Source organism: Monoraphidium neglectum (genome assembly GCF_000611645.1).
Source record: "Monoraphidium neglectum strain SAG 48.87 unplaced genomic scaffold scaffold00058, whole genome shotgun sequence".
Lineage (NCBI taxonomy): Eukaryota > Viridiplantae > Chlorophyta > Chlorophyceae > Sphaeropleales > Selenastraceae > Monoraphidium > Monoraphidium neglectum.
In genome coordinates this window covers 20,488-38,429 of record NW_014013570.1, presented here as the reverse complement: position 1 = coordinate 38,429, position 17,942 = coordinate 20,488, and the positions used below count along the sequence as shown (strand labels likewise).

Genomic DNA, 17,942 nt, shown 5'->3' with positions numbered 1-17,942 from the left:
GCGCAGCACGCTTGACCGCAGAGGACATCTCTTGACGCCCACGGCTGTCGTTTTAGACAGGTTTTTTTTCATAGTGCCGGTGAGGACAGCAAAGACCCTGTCGAAAATTCCTTGCTGAATCCAACTGATCAATAAACAACCGCAGGCAAGGTCAAGCCTGTCTTTGCAACGACCATCCGTCTCCCTCCCCACCTCCCTCCGGCCCACCACCTCACTGGGCGCGTGAGGGTCAGGTGTTGACGCGCCTCCCCACAGACCAACAGGCAGGCTCAACCTGCAGAGTTTTCCGTCATGCAATCCTGCAATTGGATTCAAATAATTATCTGTGTAATTTTGGTTTGCTGTGTGCGGGACCCTCGGCAGGATGTGTCAGATGCAGTCGGACGAGTACCATGAGTGAAATTTGTGAACTTCGTACTTGCTGCGGTTCAGGAGCATCCGCGCCCCTCCATTAATCCCAGCAGCTCTGCACCCCATTCAGGCAGCTTGACTTCAGGCAGCTTCGTGTGGTGCACAGCGCAAACCCATGGCACGTTGCAATGTTCTCATGTTCACAGTTCAACAGTACAACACCTGTCACAACTGCTGTTGTCCATTCAGGCCTCACTGATTGCAATGGATTGTGAATCATTACATATCATTGCGCATGCAATCAGCTCTTAATGTTGCATGCAGCTCAAAGAATTACACGTACACACGTCACAAAAAAGGCTCAGATCACTCGGTTTCGGGGAGCCCGTGCACTGCTTCACGTCCTCTCATGTTTGAGAAAGCTCACGCACTAAGTATTCGTACACAACGAGTTGTAGTGCACCGACAACTCCGGTGCAGGTACGTCCCGCCCGCAGCAACGCCTGCGCGGTGCGCAGTGACGCTGCTGACTTGTGAGCGATGGCACCGTCCGCCTAAAGAACCTCGTGCCTTGTCGTGAAGGTTTATTACTCACCCACGCTAGCCCCACCCTACTGCCATGCGTATAGGAACGCACATCTGATGAGCCATGCGGCCGCCGCTGGTGGGGCACCCCCAGCGGCCGCTGCAGCTGGCACCGCAACCCCCGGATCAGTCGCGGCGACAGCGGCAGTCAGGGAGGGATGGCGGCCGGTGGTGACGGCCTTTGTGCAGCGGCGGGACGGGCGGGTGCTCGTGGTCAAGCGCAGCGACAAGGCAAGGCGTGCCAGGGCGTGCTGTCCTGGAGAGCATCGCCCGAGCGCCGCATGCGAATTGCAGCGCGCTCAGAGCACTGGGCCCCCCAACGCTGGCCGCCGCCAGCGCCAAGATGCCGCTGCTCACACCCCTGCCTGCAATCGCCTTGTCTTTGCTCTCGATGCGCCCCTTTGCAACCCTAAACATCCTTTCCGGCAGGTCAGCACATACCAGGGCATGTGGGGCGGCGTCAGCGGCGGCGTCGAGCCGGCCGACACGTCGCTGCTGGATCGCGCACACGAAGAGGTAAGGATGGCAGCTGCCTGCCAGATGCTCAGGAGGGCCATCAAAATCCCTGAATTCCCCAATGAGGTGCAAACCCAGTCGGCAACAAGCAATAAGGTCAACGTGCAAAGAGCTCGCTGGGTTGCCACACTTGAGCAGCTCGCACGACCGCCGCCTCTCCACCGAACCCGAACCCCACACCCACGCCGTCACCAACCTCAAGAATGCGTCACTGCCCTGACTGCAAGCAACACCACCTGGCCCGCCGCGGTCAACCCCACCCGCACGTATCAGGTCGAGGAGGAGGTTGCCATCCCCCGCCGCCTCCTACGGCTCGCGGCCTGCGGCCGCCCGCTGCCGGTTCGCGACGGCACACGGCACTTCCTGGTGCACCCATTTCTCTTTCGCACTCGAAAGCAGGAGGGCAGCTGCGGGGCCGGCAGTGAAGGTGGCGGCGGCGGAGGCAGCGGCAGCGGAGCGGGTGCAGAAGTGACGTCAGCAGTGGAAGAGGCGGTGCTTGAGGCTGCCCGAGAGGGGGAGATGGGCGAGGCGGCGAGGGGTGATCCCCCGGTGGCGCTCAACTGGGAAAACTCAGAGGCGCGCTGGGTGCTGCCCAGGTGGGTCCAGGGTTGACAGCAAGGCGCCGACAGGTGCGTGGCGCAGCTGCACTCACAGGGATAGGGCACAACCACGCTTCCAGGGTCAGAAGCCAGTGCTCTGTAACGAGGTGGATCCTTCCCTGCGCACAAACACTCCTTGTATGGATTCCCCTCAGTGAAGTCAGCCGCCACTCGCCTTGCAAGCCTCTCGCTTGCAAACCAGATTGTACTGGCGACAGCCCCCCATGCCTGACCCCCAATATTGGCAATGGCCCCAATCCCCTGCCTCAACCCCCTCGTTTCAAAGTGAGTTGGCCGCCTTGCCTCACGTGCCACTGCTGCCGGAGACGCTGCGGCGGCTGGTGCTGCCGCGCTACATGGCGGCGCACGTGGAGTACCTGGCGTCTGACAGGGCGCATGGGGCTGCCGAGCTGGCCGACTACACAGTGCAGGTTGGGGACGGGATCGGGCAGTCTGATGGCGGGTGTGACACCGTGACACACAGGTTGCTTTCAAAAATGCAAGGGGTTGCTGTGTGAGGGCTGTCCGATGAAAATGGATTGTCTTGATGCTTTGCTTGTCTTTCGACACATCAAAGGTGATAAGGCCAGTGGGATCGCGTGGGCACGCAGTTTTATACGCTCTCACACGCCTGCGCGTATCGCGCCGCCTCTAAAGGCTTTTGGGGCGGTCGCGGCGTACGAGCTGGACGGCAGCGCGGAGCAGCGCGCCCAGCTGGACGCACAGCAGCCCTGCTGGCAGGTAGGGTGTGACACCACCTGCTCGCGCCTGTGGTAGCGGCTGGCGCCATCCAGCTTCACACACCATTAACGCTCGACCGCACATGGCACGTCAGCGAGCGCCGCCTGCCAGTGCGTTCATGAGCCTCGGGCACACCTGTGCCCTAGAACGACATGCGCACCTGCCAACTCGCCTGGCTGCCTCGGTGCTGCGCCCGCACCAGCAGCGACCCTGGCGACGCCGCGGCCGCCCGTCCGCTGCGCAACCACCCCCCCACCCACCATCACCAAGGCCGTCTGCGAGGCGTACCGCAACATGGCCTGGCACATAGCCTGCGCGCGGCCGTCAATGGCGGCCATCGCCAACGCGGCTGCGGGGGTCATGGCGGCACTGGACTCTGAGCTGAGGGCGCGCGCCGACCCCTTTGCCCCAAGCCCCACGGCTGTCAGGTGCGTGGGAGTGGGCGGCCGTGAGTGGACGTTTTGGCGGGGGGTTGGGGGGGAAGGGCGTTTGAAGAGGGGGGAGCAGGCGCGAGCTGAACGGCGGATTTGCTGAGGCCCAGAGTGGCGAGCGGCTGCCACTTGCCGAGGCGCGTGTGGCGCTGAGTCGGCGCCAGCCTTGCCTGCCGCCCTGAAGCCACATGCACCTCGCCGTTTCCGCTCTGTTTGCAATGCCTGCGCCTCATCCGCACTCCTCAACTCATTCCACCCCGCTCCTGGCCTCCGCCAGGGTCGCCCTTCTGGAGGCGGTGCGCGCCGAGGCAGCGCGCCTGAAAGCGCAGCGTGCGCAGCTCAAGGAGCGCGCCGCCGCGCTCATCCCACCTGGCGCGCGCGTGATGACAACCTCGTACTCCTCAACCGTCCTCGTGGCGCTCGCCGCGGCCGCTGCGGACGGGCGCCTCGGCGCCGTGGTCTGCTGCGAGTCGCGGCCGCTGTGCGAAGGCGTCGCGCTCGCGCGCGCGCTGGCGGCCGCCGGGGCGCGCGACGTCACCGTCATCACCGACGCGCAGGCGGCCGCGTTCCTCGGGTCCGTCGACCTGGTGCTGCTCGGCGCCGACGCGCTGTCCGAGGCGGGCGCCGTTAACAAGGTCGGGTCGAGGCTGATCGCGCTTGCGGCGAGGGAGGAGGGGATCCCGGTCTACGCCTGCTGCGACAGCGGGAAGATCAGCATCGGGGGACCTGTTGAGCAGCTGGTTGGCCTGGGACTGGGCAGCGGCGGCGGCGGCGGCGGCGGCAGCATTGCCAGCAGCGGCGGCGGTGTTGTCGGCAGCACAGGAGTTGCCGGCGGCAGGAATCAGGGCGGGGCGGAGGAACATGAGGAGAAGGGGGAGGATGAGGTCACGCAAGGGTGGCCGGCGCAGCTGAGGGCGGCGGCTGCGGTCGGCGGCGGCGTGACAGGCGGCGGCAAGGGGGCCGGCGCCGGCGGCGGCATCGAGGTGCGCAATGTGTACTTTGAGGCCGTGCCGCTGCCCCTGTTGACGGGCGGCGTCGTGACCGATCAGGGGGTTGTGGCGGAAGATGACATCCGCGCGGCGGTGGCGTCGCGGCGGCGGCAGTACCTGCGTGCTTTTGACCTGGCAACGCTTGAGCACCCGCCGCGGCCAGACGTCAAGAGCGGCGGGCTTGGGGTGGCGTGAGGCTCTGCATGGGGGCCTGCTGCTTGCAGGGTGCATGCGCACTCGCAGCTGTGCCAGCACGAGATGTCAGTGCAGGTGGTGTGCCTGCGTGGCCGCACAGCTTGGATGGGTCAGCAGTTGAGACACACTGACGTGTTGGGGGTGCGCCCAAATGCAGCCTGCAGAGTTGCTTTGTCGGCATGTAAAGCAACGCTTGTGTATGCAAGCACCCAGTGGTGCACATGTTCTCCCCATGACAAGACTGACAAAGTCATTTAGCTACAACATGCGCAGGAGACTGTTTCTCTGCAACTGCAATACCCAACCGGGCATCTACGTGACATTTGAGTTCCTTCGATGAGCTCAGTCCAAAAACCAGTCCATTGCCCACTGCACAGGCAGATGGCGGCAGCCCTGCAACGGGCGAGCCTGTCGCAGCCGTGCCACACAAACATTCAAATTCCGTTGAACCGCGCATACGTCCGCAGGAAGACCTCTGCAAATCAAGTCTTCAAGGCCGATCGAGATCACTTTGTGGAGGAGTAAGGCATGATCAAAAAACCTTACAGAAGCTCCTCCTCGTGTTTATGTATTGAGGGCGCTCATGCGGCCACTTTCGCCCGCTAGGTACTGTAGAGAGCGACTGTGGGCATCCCGGTGGCATAAGGGCGGTGCAGGCGTTTACAATGGCCTTTTTCAGGGGAAATATTGCCAGTGGGAAGGTATAAGGCCCCATCAGAGGATCGCGCGGCCGCAAACATGCCGTCTCACAAGAGCCTGCGCATCAAGCGCGTGCTCGGCAAGAAGGCCAAGCAGGTGTGATACGTGGAGATATTTTCGGGGCAGCTGAAGCCCCCACAAGAGCCACTTTGTGCCATGTTGGGTGCAGCAGCAGGCGGCACCCGCGGCAGTCTGCTCTTCCAGGTGTTGGCGCTGCTGGCTGTGCATGGTGGCCATGCGAACGCTTCTTGCCCCTCTTCGTGTGCTACATGTACATCTCGCGCCCCTGCTGCAGGCAGCTTCTGGTCAGTAGCACGCTGCGCCCAAGCCGCGTTGCCGCCGCCTTTCCCGCGCAGAACCGGCCCATCCCCCACTGGATCCGTTTCAGGACGGGTGAGCGTTTGCAGCACAGCCTGCCAAAAGGATCTGGCATTGCTGTTGCAGCAGATAACAGCCAGCCCAGCAGCATTTGCAGGCCAGCATGCGACGCGCATGAAACGGGGTGCTCGTGGTTGTTCAGCAGCAGTTGCACTGCCCCGGGTGCTGCTCATGCTGAGCTAGCCTCTACCACGGGGATGCACAGAACAATGTACAGCCCCAAGCAAGAATCAGCTGTTTGTCAGGGATGACGCCGTGACGCTTGCATCTCTGTACTGTCCGCCCCTGCGCGCCCTCGCAGACAACAAGATCCGTTACAACGCCAAGCGTCGCCACTGGCGCCGCACCAAGCTGGGCATCTAGGCTGCAGCTGTGCTGCGCAGCTTTAGGGGTGGCCGCACGGGAAGCGCGGCACGCCGTAGGTGCAGCGGAGGAGGATTTGCCTGCTGTGGGGGCTTTGGAGTTGTAAAAGCGACCAACCTCTTTGTTGGCCCCCTTTGCAGCTGAGCTAGCCACCGCAGTCGAGCCGGCTGTCAGGGTTGTTGTTCAGCATGTTGGCAACTGCAGATGCTCCAACTGCTGCACCAGCAGATGCAGCGGTAGCAGCAGTGTCAGCAGCGTTAACAGGAGCAGCAGCAGCAACAGCAGCAACAATCCAGCATCGAAAGCGATTTACCAGGCAACGCCATTAGGCACTCGCTAGAGAGTAGCTGTGGTAGGCAGCCGGCACCAGGGTGTGGCACTGTGCGTTGACGCCACAGGCTGCCCTTCACAAGCGAGAGGATGCAAACTGACAGACAACACAGGGTGGAGCGACGCGGCCTCTCGCTTGCCCCGTGACTGTGGCTGTGTCATCCTCCGCCCCGGCCCTTTGGCGCCCCCGGACCGACCCCACCGCCACCACCGCCGCCACCACCGCCGCCGCCGGCCCCAGCCGCGGCCCCTGCCGCGCTCGCGCTGTGCCTTACCGCCGCCGCCCGCTCGCGGTGCACCTCGCTCGCATTTGGCCTGCGGTACGGCCGCAGCTCGCCGCTGAACCCAGGCACGCGGATGTGGTGGGTGCGCTCCAGGTACGGCGCCAAATCAGAGGCGCGCAGGGTGGTGGCCTTGCGCATCACCGCCAGCTGGCAGCCACGCTCCACCAGGTCGGCCACAAAGTCCTCGGCCAGGCGGGAAAGCTCTGACTGGACGTCTGGGGCCAGGCGGAACGTCTGGGGGGAAGGGGCGAGAGGTGGGAGCGGTGGGGGGCGTATCGCTGCAGGCAGGTTGCTGAGGAGGGGTGGGGAAAGGGCTTTGCACGGGGGCAGAGGCTGAGGAGGCGGGGCATGCTCCATGTTGGCGGTTGAGAGGTCGCGTGGACGCCGGACCGGCGGGCTGGAAGGCACAGACTGTCAGACAGCACAAAGGCTAAGGGTTGCCCATGGCAGCACAGAGCCTTGGGCCAGCACGCTTGCACGCTCGTGTCCCACTTACAGACCCAGCTCCCGTCTGAATCCCCCCCCAAAAAGACTGACCTGGTCGAGGCCGTGCATGCGCATCAGCCGGTCCAGCTGGCTGCGCGGCAGAATTTTGCCCTGCTCGTCCGCCGGCGCCGCGGCCGACGCCATGCCGCCGCGCCCGTCCGGCACGAGCCTCCGCGCCGGCGGCAGCCGCGCCGTCACGACCTGCTCTGCCATCAGGATCGGTGCGTTGAACACGTCGCTGCCCGGCCCCGGCGCCGCTCCAGGGCTGCTGATGACCCCTGCAGGCACCTGGCTCCCCGCGGCAGCCGGCCCAGGCGCGAGGGGCGGCGGCCGCATCGTCAGGAGGACCGGATTGTTACCGAGAACAGCCTGCGCCCCAGCCTGTGGCGGGCGCTGCACCACCTGCACTGCTGCCCCCTGCTGCTGCGCCGCGAGGCGGGCTGCCGCTTGCTGCTGCAGCTGCTGCTGCAGCGCTTGCTGCTGAGCCTGCAGCCCTGGCGGCGGCATCTGGCGCTGCTGCTGTTGCAGCTGCGGCTGCGACGGCGGCTGCTGCTGTTGCTGCTGCTGCAGCTGCTGAGGGATTGGCGGGCCAGGAGGCGCGGGTGAGGGCCGCTGCTGGGGTGGCTGCTGTTGTTGCAGCTGCCGTTTTGGGTCAAACTGGCCTGTCCCTTCGGGAGGCCCATCTGGCTTGCGCTTCACCGCTGCCACCTGTTGCTGCGAATGTTGCTGAGGCTTCTGCTGCGTTGGCTGCTGTGCATACATCTGCACCGGCTGCTGTAGGGCACCAGCCTGCAAGAGCGCTGCCATGCCAGGGTGCATTTGCTGCAGCTGTACATGCTGCTGTTGCTGTTGCTGCTGCTGCTGCTGCTGCTGCTGCTGCTGTTGCTGCTGCAGCTGCTGCTGCTGCGCGTTGGCCAGGTACCGCTGCGCAAAAAGCATGTGGTGGGAACGTGATAGGCCACAGTGGTCAGCGGCCGGCGCACAACGGAAAGCAGCTGCAGGCTGATGCAGATGAACATGGTGCCCAACAACACACCAATGCCGTGCCCCGCTAGTATGCATAGATATGCCCCACAGGATCCTTGATCACACAAGGGACGCCTACCTGGTAGTCCTGGCTTCCCGGGGGAGGCTGGTTGTGCCCCATCGCGCAAGCGGCATGCGCCGCAAGCTATCCAGGTGTTGAGCAGGGGACAAGCACCGCCCTCTTGATCACGCACAGCAGAGTAAGAGAATTTTTCCCAAGCTAGTAGCAGCCTTGTGGCCTTCAACGTGCTCTCTAGACAGCACTGCGACGAGATCAGCACAGCAGTAGCAGCTCGTGGAGACCTACGGAAGTCATGTATGATTCAAACTCCTGTAGCGGTTATTGATTTGCGCTGGGTCACGTGGCGTTTTGGTGTGTAATTCAAGTCATTGATTGCTGCTCAGGCTGCCTTGCAAACGGTACAGGTCGCGCAGGGCCTCCAGTAGCTCTAAAATTGCTATCGCACATAATTTCAACCTGCAGTAACGTTGTGGTACACGCCAGCCACACCGGAAGAAACCCACCCCACCGCGCCCCACCCCCGCTCGGGGCCTCCCCTTCACCATGGCCACAGAGGTTGACGCTAATGGTGTGTGATCTTCATCTTCACAAGGCCCTGGCAGCCCACAAACAAGCTCCCTACCGTTTGTCCTGGATCCCTGTTCGCTTTCGCCTCAATGCATGCTTCACCGCGCTCGAAAAGACTCGTGGATCCCTAACTACCCGTTACGACCTCCATCACGCCCTTTCCCGCGTGCCGCAGTGGAGCTGAAGGAGGCGTCTGCCAACGGCGGCGCCGCGCCTGCCCAAGAGAGCAGCACCAAAGCGGCCCCCGTCTCGGAGGGGGGCTCTCGCAAGTCTCGTGGGGGCAAGCGATCATCGGCAGGCGGCGTGACGGCTGCACTGGTTGTTGCTGCTGATGCGGGCCTCACAGACCTCTCTGCAGATCCCAGCCCTGCGGAGCCCTCTCCTGCCGCGGCCGAAGAGGTCAAAGTAGAGGAGGAGGGCCCGCAGGGACAGCAGCAGCAAAAGCAGGAGGAGGAGCAGCAGCAAGAGCTTCAGCAGCAAGTTGAGCAGGCGCAAGAAAAGCAGCAGGAGCAGCAGCAAGACGAGCAGCAGGAGCAGCAGCAGGAGCAGCAGGAGGCACAGGAGGAGGTGCAGCAGCAGCAGCAGCAGCACAGTGAGCCCACCGAGCCGGCAGAGACCGCAGAGACCGCAGAGCTGGCAGAGGCAACAGAGATCATCAGGTCAAACTCCGGCGCCCGCACTGTCGCGGGCACCCGCGGTGCAGGCAAGGGTGTGGTGCCTACCAACCCGACGGCGGAGGTCGTGCGGGCGTGCGACACTGCTGATGAGGTGGGAGCGCTGAGCCGGCGCGTGGGGGCAGCTCACCTGGTACCCTCTGTCCCCCGCACCTGCAGCCAACGCTGCAGATCTGCTGGCAGGGGCGTGCCACTGCAGCAGGTCCGAATGGATAACCCGCAGTCTTGGGTACGCGGCCCGCCGCTGCCTTCGGTGGCGCCATGCCCGGCGTCCCCAGCCCCGGTCCTCTAAACGGCGTGTTTGCGATCCCATGCGATCACTCTTTGAACTCTTAAAATCTCATCAATGCGGTCGCATCCCCATCCAATGATCTGTGGCATGGCATCTCATGTCCCTGCGCTGCACCCATGGCGCCCGGCCTGCAACAACCCCAGGTGCGCTCGTCCCCGGTGAGGGTGACCGAGATGGCGAAAGAGCTGACTGAGCACTTTGAGGCGGGCGGCGGCAACGGCGGCGTCAACGGCGCCGCCGCGGGCGCGGATCGCGGCGACGGGGGCGTGAGCGCGTCGAGGGCGGCGAGCGGCGTCGCGCTGACTCAGCACGACCTGGTCAACACCGCCAACGTGGCGCTGGTGGGCGGGGGCCGTGGTGGCCAAGGCGCGGGCCAGGGCAAAGGAGGGGGAAGAGGGTGGGTGGGGCTCTAGGCTGTACACTGCAAGCGTGGCAAGCCAGAACCCAGGCGTGGATGTTGGCGAAAGGCTGCTGCCGTTGCAGGGCGGCACCATGCGGGGTCGGACGGAGGTTGCTGCAGCGGTGCGCATGGCGTGACAGGCAAGGCCGCGCAAGCGGCTCGCGCGCTGCTGCGCCCGTGGCCTCACACCTCGGCGGCGGCCGCCGCGCCCGCCGCGTTGCGCAGGTGCTGCAGGCCGGCGAGTTCAAGCTGAGGCCCGGCGTGGACGTGGTGCCGTATGAGGAGCTCAAGGAGCTGCGGCTGGAGGACGGTCTGGACGTGTCGCGCAAGGTGCGGCGACGCCTGGGGGCCAGAAACGGAAGGGGCACAGCGGCGGGCCGGGGCGAGGGAGGGGGGTGTTTGGCAGCGGGGTTGCTTGCGAGGTCTGCGTGCGACGGGGAGGGGAGGTGTTGGGGGCTAAAGATCTTGTCACTGGGCGGTTCTGTGTTGGGAGAACGCATGCTTGCCACCAGCACGTTTGATCCCCCCCCACACACACACCACACAGTCACTCGCACGCACACACATATCACACACCCTCACGAATCACCCACACACAGTCGTACACACACTCACACATACACACACACTCCCTGTCCAGGAGGAGTATCTCTCCAACGAGGAGTTCACGAAGATCTTTGGCATGGAGAAAGACGAGTTCAGGGCCATGCCCAACTGGAAGCGCATCACCGTCAAGAAGGCCAAGGGCCTCTTTTAGCGACAGCACGCATCGCCACAATCGTCGGCCCATGACGCCGCCGCGGCGCCGCGCGCGAGCGCGAGCGCGAGCACGCATCGGCGACCTGCTTGCCGCCTTTGGATTGCCAGGGTTGTGCACCCTCACATGTGTCGCCTGGCCTTCTTCTTTCTCTTGATTGGATCGATCTCTTTTCAGACTCCATTTTCTTGGATGGGGTCTTGGGATTCATGGGACACAATGGGCACGCAGGCCTTCCGGGAGACCTGCAGACCTGCCCCTCACCCCCCCCCCCCATGCGCCTGCCCCAGCCGTCTGTGCCGGGGCCCAAGCTGGGGCCCGACGATAATGGCCCTTGAAAAACTGCGTTGAAAGCACAAACGGTGTTAGAAGTGGCGAGCGGGCGTGTCCCTCGCGCTGCCCGCTGCGGGCGCGCTGGGTGAGCGGCGCCGCGCTGCTGCCGCAGGCCGGCAATAGGGGCGCGTGGCTTGCGCGTGGCGCGGGTGCAGCTGTCGCCCAACACAGCGCTGCAATGTGGGTTTTGTGCGTGCGGCTCTGATTCCTCGTTTGTCACATCTCATAGGCAGGCGATCGGACGTCCAGTTGCGCTCAAAACCTCACTTAAACACGAAGGGGACTGGATCTGTCTGACCGCACGCGCGCAGCAATGCCCTGCGTCTGCTGCATTGACCGCCCGCGAGCATCTGGTCGTTGGCCACCTCAGCCGCCCCGCTCGGCGTGCTGGCGGGGCGCGTGCACAACCCCCTCATGCCCGGCCCGCTTCAAGCTTCAAGCATGGTAGCAAGCATTGCTCAGCGTGTATGCACATCCATTTTCTGATGCGGCTGCGGCCCGTCCTGTGGCATTTGGCGGCACTGGCGTGTAACACCACAACCTTGAAAGCTGTGTGTTGCTGTGATGCAGCTGCTGGAAACGTTGGGACAACCTCTAGACCTTTCACCACAATCGATGAATGACCCAGATCGCACAATGATGTCAGTCTAGGCTTACTTACAATGCAAACATAACGGGGCCTGGTCCAGGCGCAACTTCGGCGCCTGCTGCCGGGCGGGCGCAGGGTTCACCCTTCCAACATCGCCTTGCGGTCGTATCCCCACCAAACACACCAGCGGCCGACGCACAGCGCCACCGCTGTCCCCTGGGGCGGCGTGGCTGCGGCGTCAGGCCCTGGTGCGCCCCCGGCTGCGACGCTGCCACCAGCCGGCCGCCGTGCGCGTGTCGCAAGGGCCCGCGCGTCGCAGGCGCCCTCCGCGCGCGTCCTCTTGGGACGAAATGCCCCTTGATTTTACGCGGCCCCTCAAGAGTCGGCCACGGTGGCGCCCTTGCCTACGTGCCCAGACTCCTCAGCGTCTGCCGCCTCTGAAACCTTGTGGTACACGGGCCGCGCCTGCGAGAACTTGTCCAGCTGCGTCTGGCTGACCATAGACACCACCATGAACGCCACGCACAGGCCAAACATGCCGGCCAGGGGGAACGCCTCGACCTGCGGCGTCGAGGGCGAAGGGGGGCGGGGCGGGGAAGGGAAGGGGGGACAGATGGTGGATGGGTTGCGAGCTGCCGACGGGCAGCCAGGACGAGGCGCCGCTGCCCGTTGACCAGTCACCCCACAGCATCCCACGCCTGCTCTGTAGGGGTGCGGGGTGTGTTCGTCAGCGCTGGCACCAACCGCAGACGGGTCCAAGACGACACCCTTCGCGAGCAGGCACAGCCCTGATGCCCCGCTCGCTCCCATCGCCCGCGCCGCGGCGCGGCGGCCGGCCGGCCCCCAAGCCGCCCCCGACTCCGGCTCACGTTGCCGAGCACGACGCACACGAACAGGTTAAGGGGCACCCTAAATATGTTGATGATGGTGGCCCTCAGCTCCTCAGGAACGTAGTCTGACCGCATTTTCATCATGGACGGCCAGAACACCCCAACGCTGGGGGCGGAGGGGGCGAGCACAGGGTTTGAGCGGGCTCTTAATCGATGAGACCCATGGGCCGGGGTTGGGTTGAAGATGAGTGGATCGAGGGCATGCGTTGTGCTGCAGACTCGCAGTGCTGCGGGCGCGGGGCGCCGCCGGTGCAAGGAGTCGCCCTGCGCCGCGGCCGAATGGGTCAAGGGGAGTGGCCCGCGGTTGAGGGGTCAGGGCGCACTGGAGAGCGGTGGGGCGGGGCCGGCTGCAGGCTCACCAGGTCTCAAACACGCAGAAGGCGATGAGCTGGATCTTGCCGGAGTGCGTGATGGGCTTCCCCTTCAGCTCTGTGAGGCGCAGCCAGACGACCCGGGTAGGGAATGGCAAGTTGCCGATTGGCCCGACTTGCTGGGTATATATATATACATATATACATATATATATACATATATATATATATACACCATATATATATATATATATGGTGGGTAAATATATATATGGTGGGCTACTTGCAGCCATTGGTCAAGGCAGCGCGAGCCGAAAGTGCGGAAGGCGTGACGTGGGGGGAATGCGCATACCGGCGGCCAAGGGCACACGCCGGCAGCGCCATGGCCCTGCCCCACAGAGGCTGGGCCGCCTCCATCTCCCCCCTTGGTGCCGTCAATTGGCCGCACCCACGGCGGCGCCATCGCAGTCCGTGGCCCTGTAGGCCACGGCGGCAGCCCCATCGTCGCAGCCCACATCACCCCAAAAGCCCCGCCAGCGGCCGCTCCGCCCCAGCCGGCGGCCCCGCCCACCTGGGTTCTTGGATGTGTCCAGCGCCATAACCATCGGCACCAGCAGCGCCGCCGTGGCCGCCCCGAAAACATACTTCATGTAATACTCCGGCCGCGCCCTCTTCATGAGGACACCCGCCAGGAAGCTGCCCATCATGGACGCCGTCATGAAGTTGACGAATATGAGGCCGTGCTTGATGGCCTCCTTGTTGGGCGACATGGCCATCGTCCAGAGGAAGACGAAGGAGTACATGGCGGCCTCGAACATGGCCTGGATGGCGCCCAGCAGGGCGATGCACGGGTCTGCATGAGATGAGGGGGGCGGGGTCAAGGAGGAAGAGGGAGGGGGAGGTTTGGGGTGCCGGACAGCAGGGGAGGATGGCGAGCGGGACGGCGGGGCTGGCGCGGGCGACATGGGCTGGGGCACGTGGGTCGGGCGGGTTGCGTTCGTGCCTGCGTGCGTGTGAGCGTGCGCGCCACTGATGGCCACTGGACGCGCCCTGCGCACCCTTGGTGATGGCGTCCCACGCCTTGGTGAATTGTTGTGACAAGTCGTGTGAGCTGGTGTCGCCGTAGTTCTCAGGCCATGTGATTGCGATGAGGATGCCGCCCACTACCATGAACAGGATGGCGGCGTCAAACGGCGCCACCCTGGGCCGTTGCAAGGGCGGGGACGGGGTCGGCCAGGGTGGTGAGTGCTGTAGGTACTCAAGCGAGCACATGCATGTGTGCATGCTTGTGTTGGCAAGTGCGCACTCGTGCACGCAGTGCGCGCAAACACACTCAAACACAACACATGCACACACACACACACACACACACACACACACACAGGTGAACATACTGTGCACACACATACAGACGCGCGCGCACACAGACACACGTACATGCACAAGCGCGTGCACACACACACGCGCGCGCACACGCACACGCGTGCGCACAGAGACACACATACATGCACAAGCGCGTGCACACACACACACATACACACATGCACACACACACATGCACACGCAAAAGCACTCGTACCCACCCACACACAAACACTCACATGTGCACTCACAAGAGAACACATGCACAGGCATGCACCTGTGCGCGCAAGCTGTATGCGCGCTCCACCCACCTGCCCAGGCCCATCTTCTCCACCAGGTAGTCCCCCAGGAACCCAGCCAGAATGGCCATCAGCCCGTTGCCCAGGAACACGGCATACGAGAACGTCTGGCCCAGGGCTTGCTCTGGCCATTGCATGTCGAGGGGTGGGCGCAAAGGACGGAGTCGGATGGTGAACGGTAAGCCGGCCTGCACCCCAAGAGGAGGCGGAGATGGCTGACTCTGCATGCTGCCGCCGGCGGGACAGAGGAACCCGCTGCTGCGACGCAGCGCACCCTAACAACCCCAGCTGCGCCGGCTGCAAAGGGACATCCGCTTGCCCGGCCGCCGCTATTACCCCCGCGTGCGCGCATTCACCACACACACACACACACACACACACACACACACACACACACACACACAAACACGTGCTTGCGCGCGTACGCACGCGCACACACGCATGCACACAAACACACACACACACGCGCGCGCGCGCGCGCACCCGAGTATCCGCGCTTGAAGTGCTCCGCGACCAGCCAGCTCTCGAAGGCCGAGTACAGCAGCGACGTGGCGATGCCGCCCAGCACGCGGCCCCCCATGAGCACCCAGTAGTCGGGGGAGTGCTTGGTGCAGCACGACAGCGAGTACGTCACAACGTAGCCCAGCGCGGCGTTCTTGCGGCCGCTGGGGGGGGCCGGCGCGGAGGGGCGCGGAGGGGCGGCAGGCGGCGCGGAGGGGGCCGGGGCGCGTCAGGGTCGAGCAGGCTTGGAATGACATGCATATCTGCATGCTGCACAACACCATGACAAAGCATGGCAACATTAGAACACCAGCACGTGTGCTGTACGCACGTGTGTTGTACACACGTTTGTTGTACGCATCTGCAACCGCGTTATCGGTTATCAGCGCATCGTGGCCGGCACTGACGCCCAAGCTGCTGCTGCTGAGGGGGGTCCCCATCGCCGCCCTGCGGCGCTCACAGCTTGTCGGCGAGGGCCCCGACAAACGTCCCAAACACCATGGAGGAGCCAAACCCGGCGATGAATAGCTGCCCGATCTGGGCGGGCGAGTAGCCGTAGTGCTCATACAGCGCGTACACATATGGGCCCTGCAGCCAGTCACCGACTGGTGTGGGGGGTGGTGGTGATGGAGGTGTGGGGGGTGCAGGGGGGACTGTGGATGGGATTGAGGGGGGTTTGTAGGGGGGTGTATCAGGCGCTTGCTGTTGCGAGCATGTGCGCACACGCATGCAAGCAGGCAGCTGCCGCATGCAGCGCAGGATTGCATGGCGGCGTGCAGACGCGAAGAGTCGGTCCCGCGGCTGCCGCTCATGCTGCTGCGATGGCAGGTGCGAAGCCGCAGCCCGTTTGGTGACACCGCAGCCACTCACGCATCTGCAAAGGAGTGCCGATGTTGTTGGAATGGCGGCCGAAAGTGTCAAGAGGGGGCGAGGGTGCAGTGACATGCCTCCCGTGTCGCAGTGAGCAGGCATGTGTGCCTGGGGCGGTGGTAACTTCAGGCACGGCCTGCCACTGTGCAAAGGAGGAGAGGGTGTGTAACGCCCACCTGCAGGCTGTACACTGCCAGGTAGTTGTTCCTGAAGGCTTTGAACGCCTGGGAGTTGTCTGAGATCGCGGCGATGCCCTGCGGCGGGCAGGGTGCGTGCAGTACGCCAAGGTGAATGCGATCTCTGCAGCAGCTGCGGCAACCGGCGCTCCCAAGCTCGCATGACGCAGCAACACAAGGTTGCAGGGCGTGATGGGAGCGCGATCATGGGTGGGGATAGAGCGCGGTGAGGCCAACAGCCATCCGCTGAGCGGCGGTGTGCGCGTGCGTTGTCGCGTGAAGCCCAACCCAACCCACCTCCTTCCAACACAGGGCTGTCAAAGGCAGGACTATGATGCTCCATACAATGTAGTAGAAGGCGTCCTCCATTTTGCTGACCTTCGGAACGCCTTGCCCCGCACGGGCTTGGCTCTCGTCTGAGTCAAGCAGTCTAACAGCAGCTTTTCATGTGCTACAATCTCACTCAAAAACACGTTGACGCCCTGGTTCTTATGACAAGCGTTGCAACCTATTGACAGCAGGGGTTGGCCCGACACACTCGGGTGAGTGTCGGGTTCGAAGCAACAGTCAAACTTGTTTGTCAGGTGATATGATAGCGAAGAGATCAAAGTATACCTCAACTACCTTGGAGTCGTAGTCGGCCGTCACCGTCTCACCGGGGATCCGAAGGAACAAGTGCGGCAAGCAGCAGAGTGCACAAAGCGAGTGGGGTATCCCTGCCCGTAACTTTTCCACTAGTACTTGCACCACAATCACCAAAGAGATGATCCCCTCGCTATGTTGCTATGACAAATTGGCGATCATCGTGCAGATCAGTCCCCACGTATGATCGAGCAGCACAGCGCGCGAGTGCTAGCACACTACAGGCAGCTTTTGCGCCTTATACGCCGGCTACCGGCGGACAAGGCTTTAGTGGCCGAGGCCGAGGCGCGCACCACAATCCGAGCGCGCAGCGGCGAGCGCGACCCAGAGCAAGCGCTGCACCACCTCAAAGAGCTTGCAGCCCGCATCAGCTTTTTGCGCATGACAACGCCGCGGCCGCCGGGCGAGCCTGTCGGATCTGGACGCTTCGTTTTTCGTAGCGGGGAGTGGGTGGAGGGCGAGGGCGAGGACAAGGGCGCCAGGTGTGCAGGGCTGCAATGGGTGATGCGGTACACCGCATGTTGGGGTGTAGTTTTGCAGATGTTCAAAAATCTGACGCCGATCAAAGCTTGAGCTTCCGTGCTCTGCGGGTGCCTGCAACAGCTGAGCATCTGGAGCCTCCTCATCGGGCCAGCCGGCCCCCACATCCACACACGCTGCAGCAGCATCACGCTCTGTGCAGCCATCCCGCAACGGGCACCGCCGTGGCACCTGCCAGTCCACTCACGATGCTGCCCCAAGCTCACCCCTCCCACCACCCCTTTACCCTCAGGGTCGCAGACGGCACCCTCTCGGTTGCCGAGGCTAAGCAGCGCAACGCAGCGCACTACGAGAGGTTTTACGGCAAGAGGATGCCCAAGAACATGCTGTTTTGAGCGCACTCAGTTGCTTGCAAGGCTTCAGCAGTAGTGTGTGTCGTCTTCCGCCCTGCCGTCAAGCACTCATGTGGGGCACCCTGCTCGCTAGCGTTCTTTAGAGGTTCCTGGGAAGCTCTGCCCTCTGTAAGAGCTGCTCATACGAATTTTGCTTTGCAAGATGTGCAACACCACTCGAGGTGCCTGCAGCGCACATTATCCTGACACTTATTCGCTCGATCACACAGCATTGGGTGTTGCATGCGGGTCTGTTGAAGCGCTTTGCTTTAGTGCATGGGAACATTGTTTCGTAATGCACCATACAACTTTTTGGGCCGTGCGTATTACAGCCACGCACTTTGGATGGGGCCTCGCCGCGGCGGTCTGGGGGACGGGCTTGTTGGTGTGGTGGGAATCAGAGGGAGGGGCG

At 63.5% G+C, this 17,942-nt stretch overlaps 4 protein-coding genes across 4 annotated transcripts; 2 read left to right on the top strand and 2 right to left on the bottom strand.

Moving 5' to 3' along the window:
* Positions 1-3,086: 3,086 nt before the first annotated feature.
* MNEG_0684 (initiation factor 2B related protein) lies at positions 3,087-4,407 on the top strand (the record flags this gene model as incomplete). The annotated part of the gene is made up of 2 exons (XM_014050836.1): positions 3,087-3,220; positions 3,501-4,407. 2 exons carry the CDS (start codon positions 3,087-3,089, stop codon positions 4,405-4,407), a joined length of 1,041 nt encoding a protein of 346 aa, XP_013906290.1.
* A 1,928-nt stretch (positions 4,408-6,335) lies between these two features.
* Positions 6,336-7,160, bottom strand: MNEG_0683 (Transcription initiation factor TFIID subunit12; the record flags this gene model as incomplete). The annotated part of the gene is made up of 2 exons (XM_014050835.1): positions 6,336-6,695; positions 6,999-7,160. 2 exons carry the CDS (start codon positions 7,158-7,160, stop codon positions 6,336-6,338), a joined length of 522 nt encoding a protein of 173 aa, XP_013906289.1.
* Positions 7,161-8,538: 1,378 nt separating this feature from the next.
* On the top strand, positions 8,539-10,685 carry MNEG_0682 (hypothetical protein; the record flags this gene model as incomplete). Its single annotated transcript, XM_014050834.1, has 5 exons — positions 8,539-8,563; positions 8,738-9,330; positions 9,672-9,869; positions 10,154-10,258; positions 10,569-10,685. The coding sequence occupies 5 exons, from the start codon at positions 8,539-8,541 to the stop codon at positions 10,683-10,685; spliced, it is 1,038 nt and encodes a 345-aa protein (XP_013906288.1).
* A 1,297-nt stretch (positions 10,686-11,982) lies between these two features.
* MNEG_0681 (Major facilitator superfamily domain-containing protein 5) lies at positions 11,983-16,385 on the bottom strand (the record flags this gene model as incomplete). The annotated part of the gene is made up of 10 exons (XM_014050833.1): positions 11,983-12,168; positions 12,477-12,603; positions 12,857-12,926; positions 13,380-13,661; positions 13,867-14,009; positions 14,482-14,593; positions 14,953-15,134; positions 15,431-15,558; positions 16,017-16,094; positions 16,314-16,385. The coding sequence occupies 10 exons, from the start codon at positions 16,383-16,385 to the stop codon at positions 11,983-11,985; spliced, it is 1,380 nt and encodes a 459-aa protein (XP_013906287.1).
* Between the last annotated feature and the right edge of the window lie 1,557 nt (positions 16,386-17,942).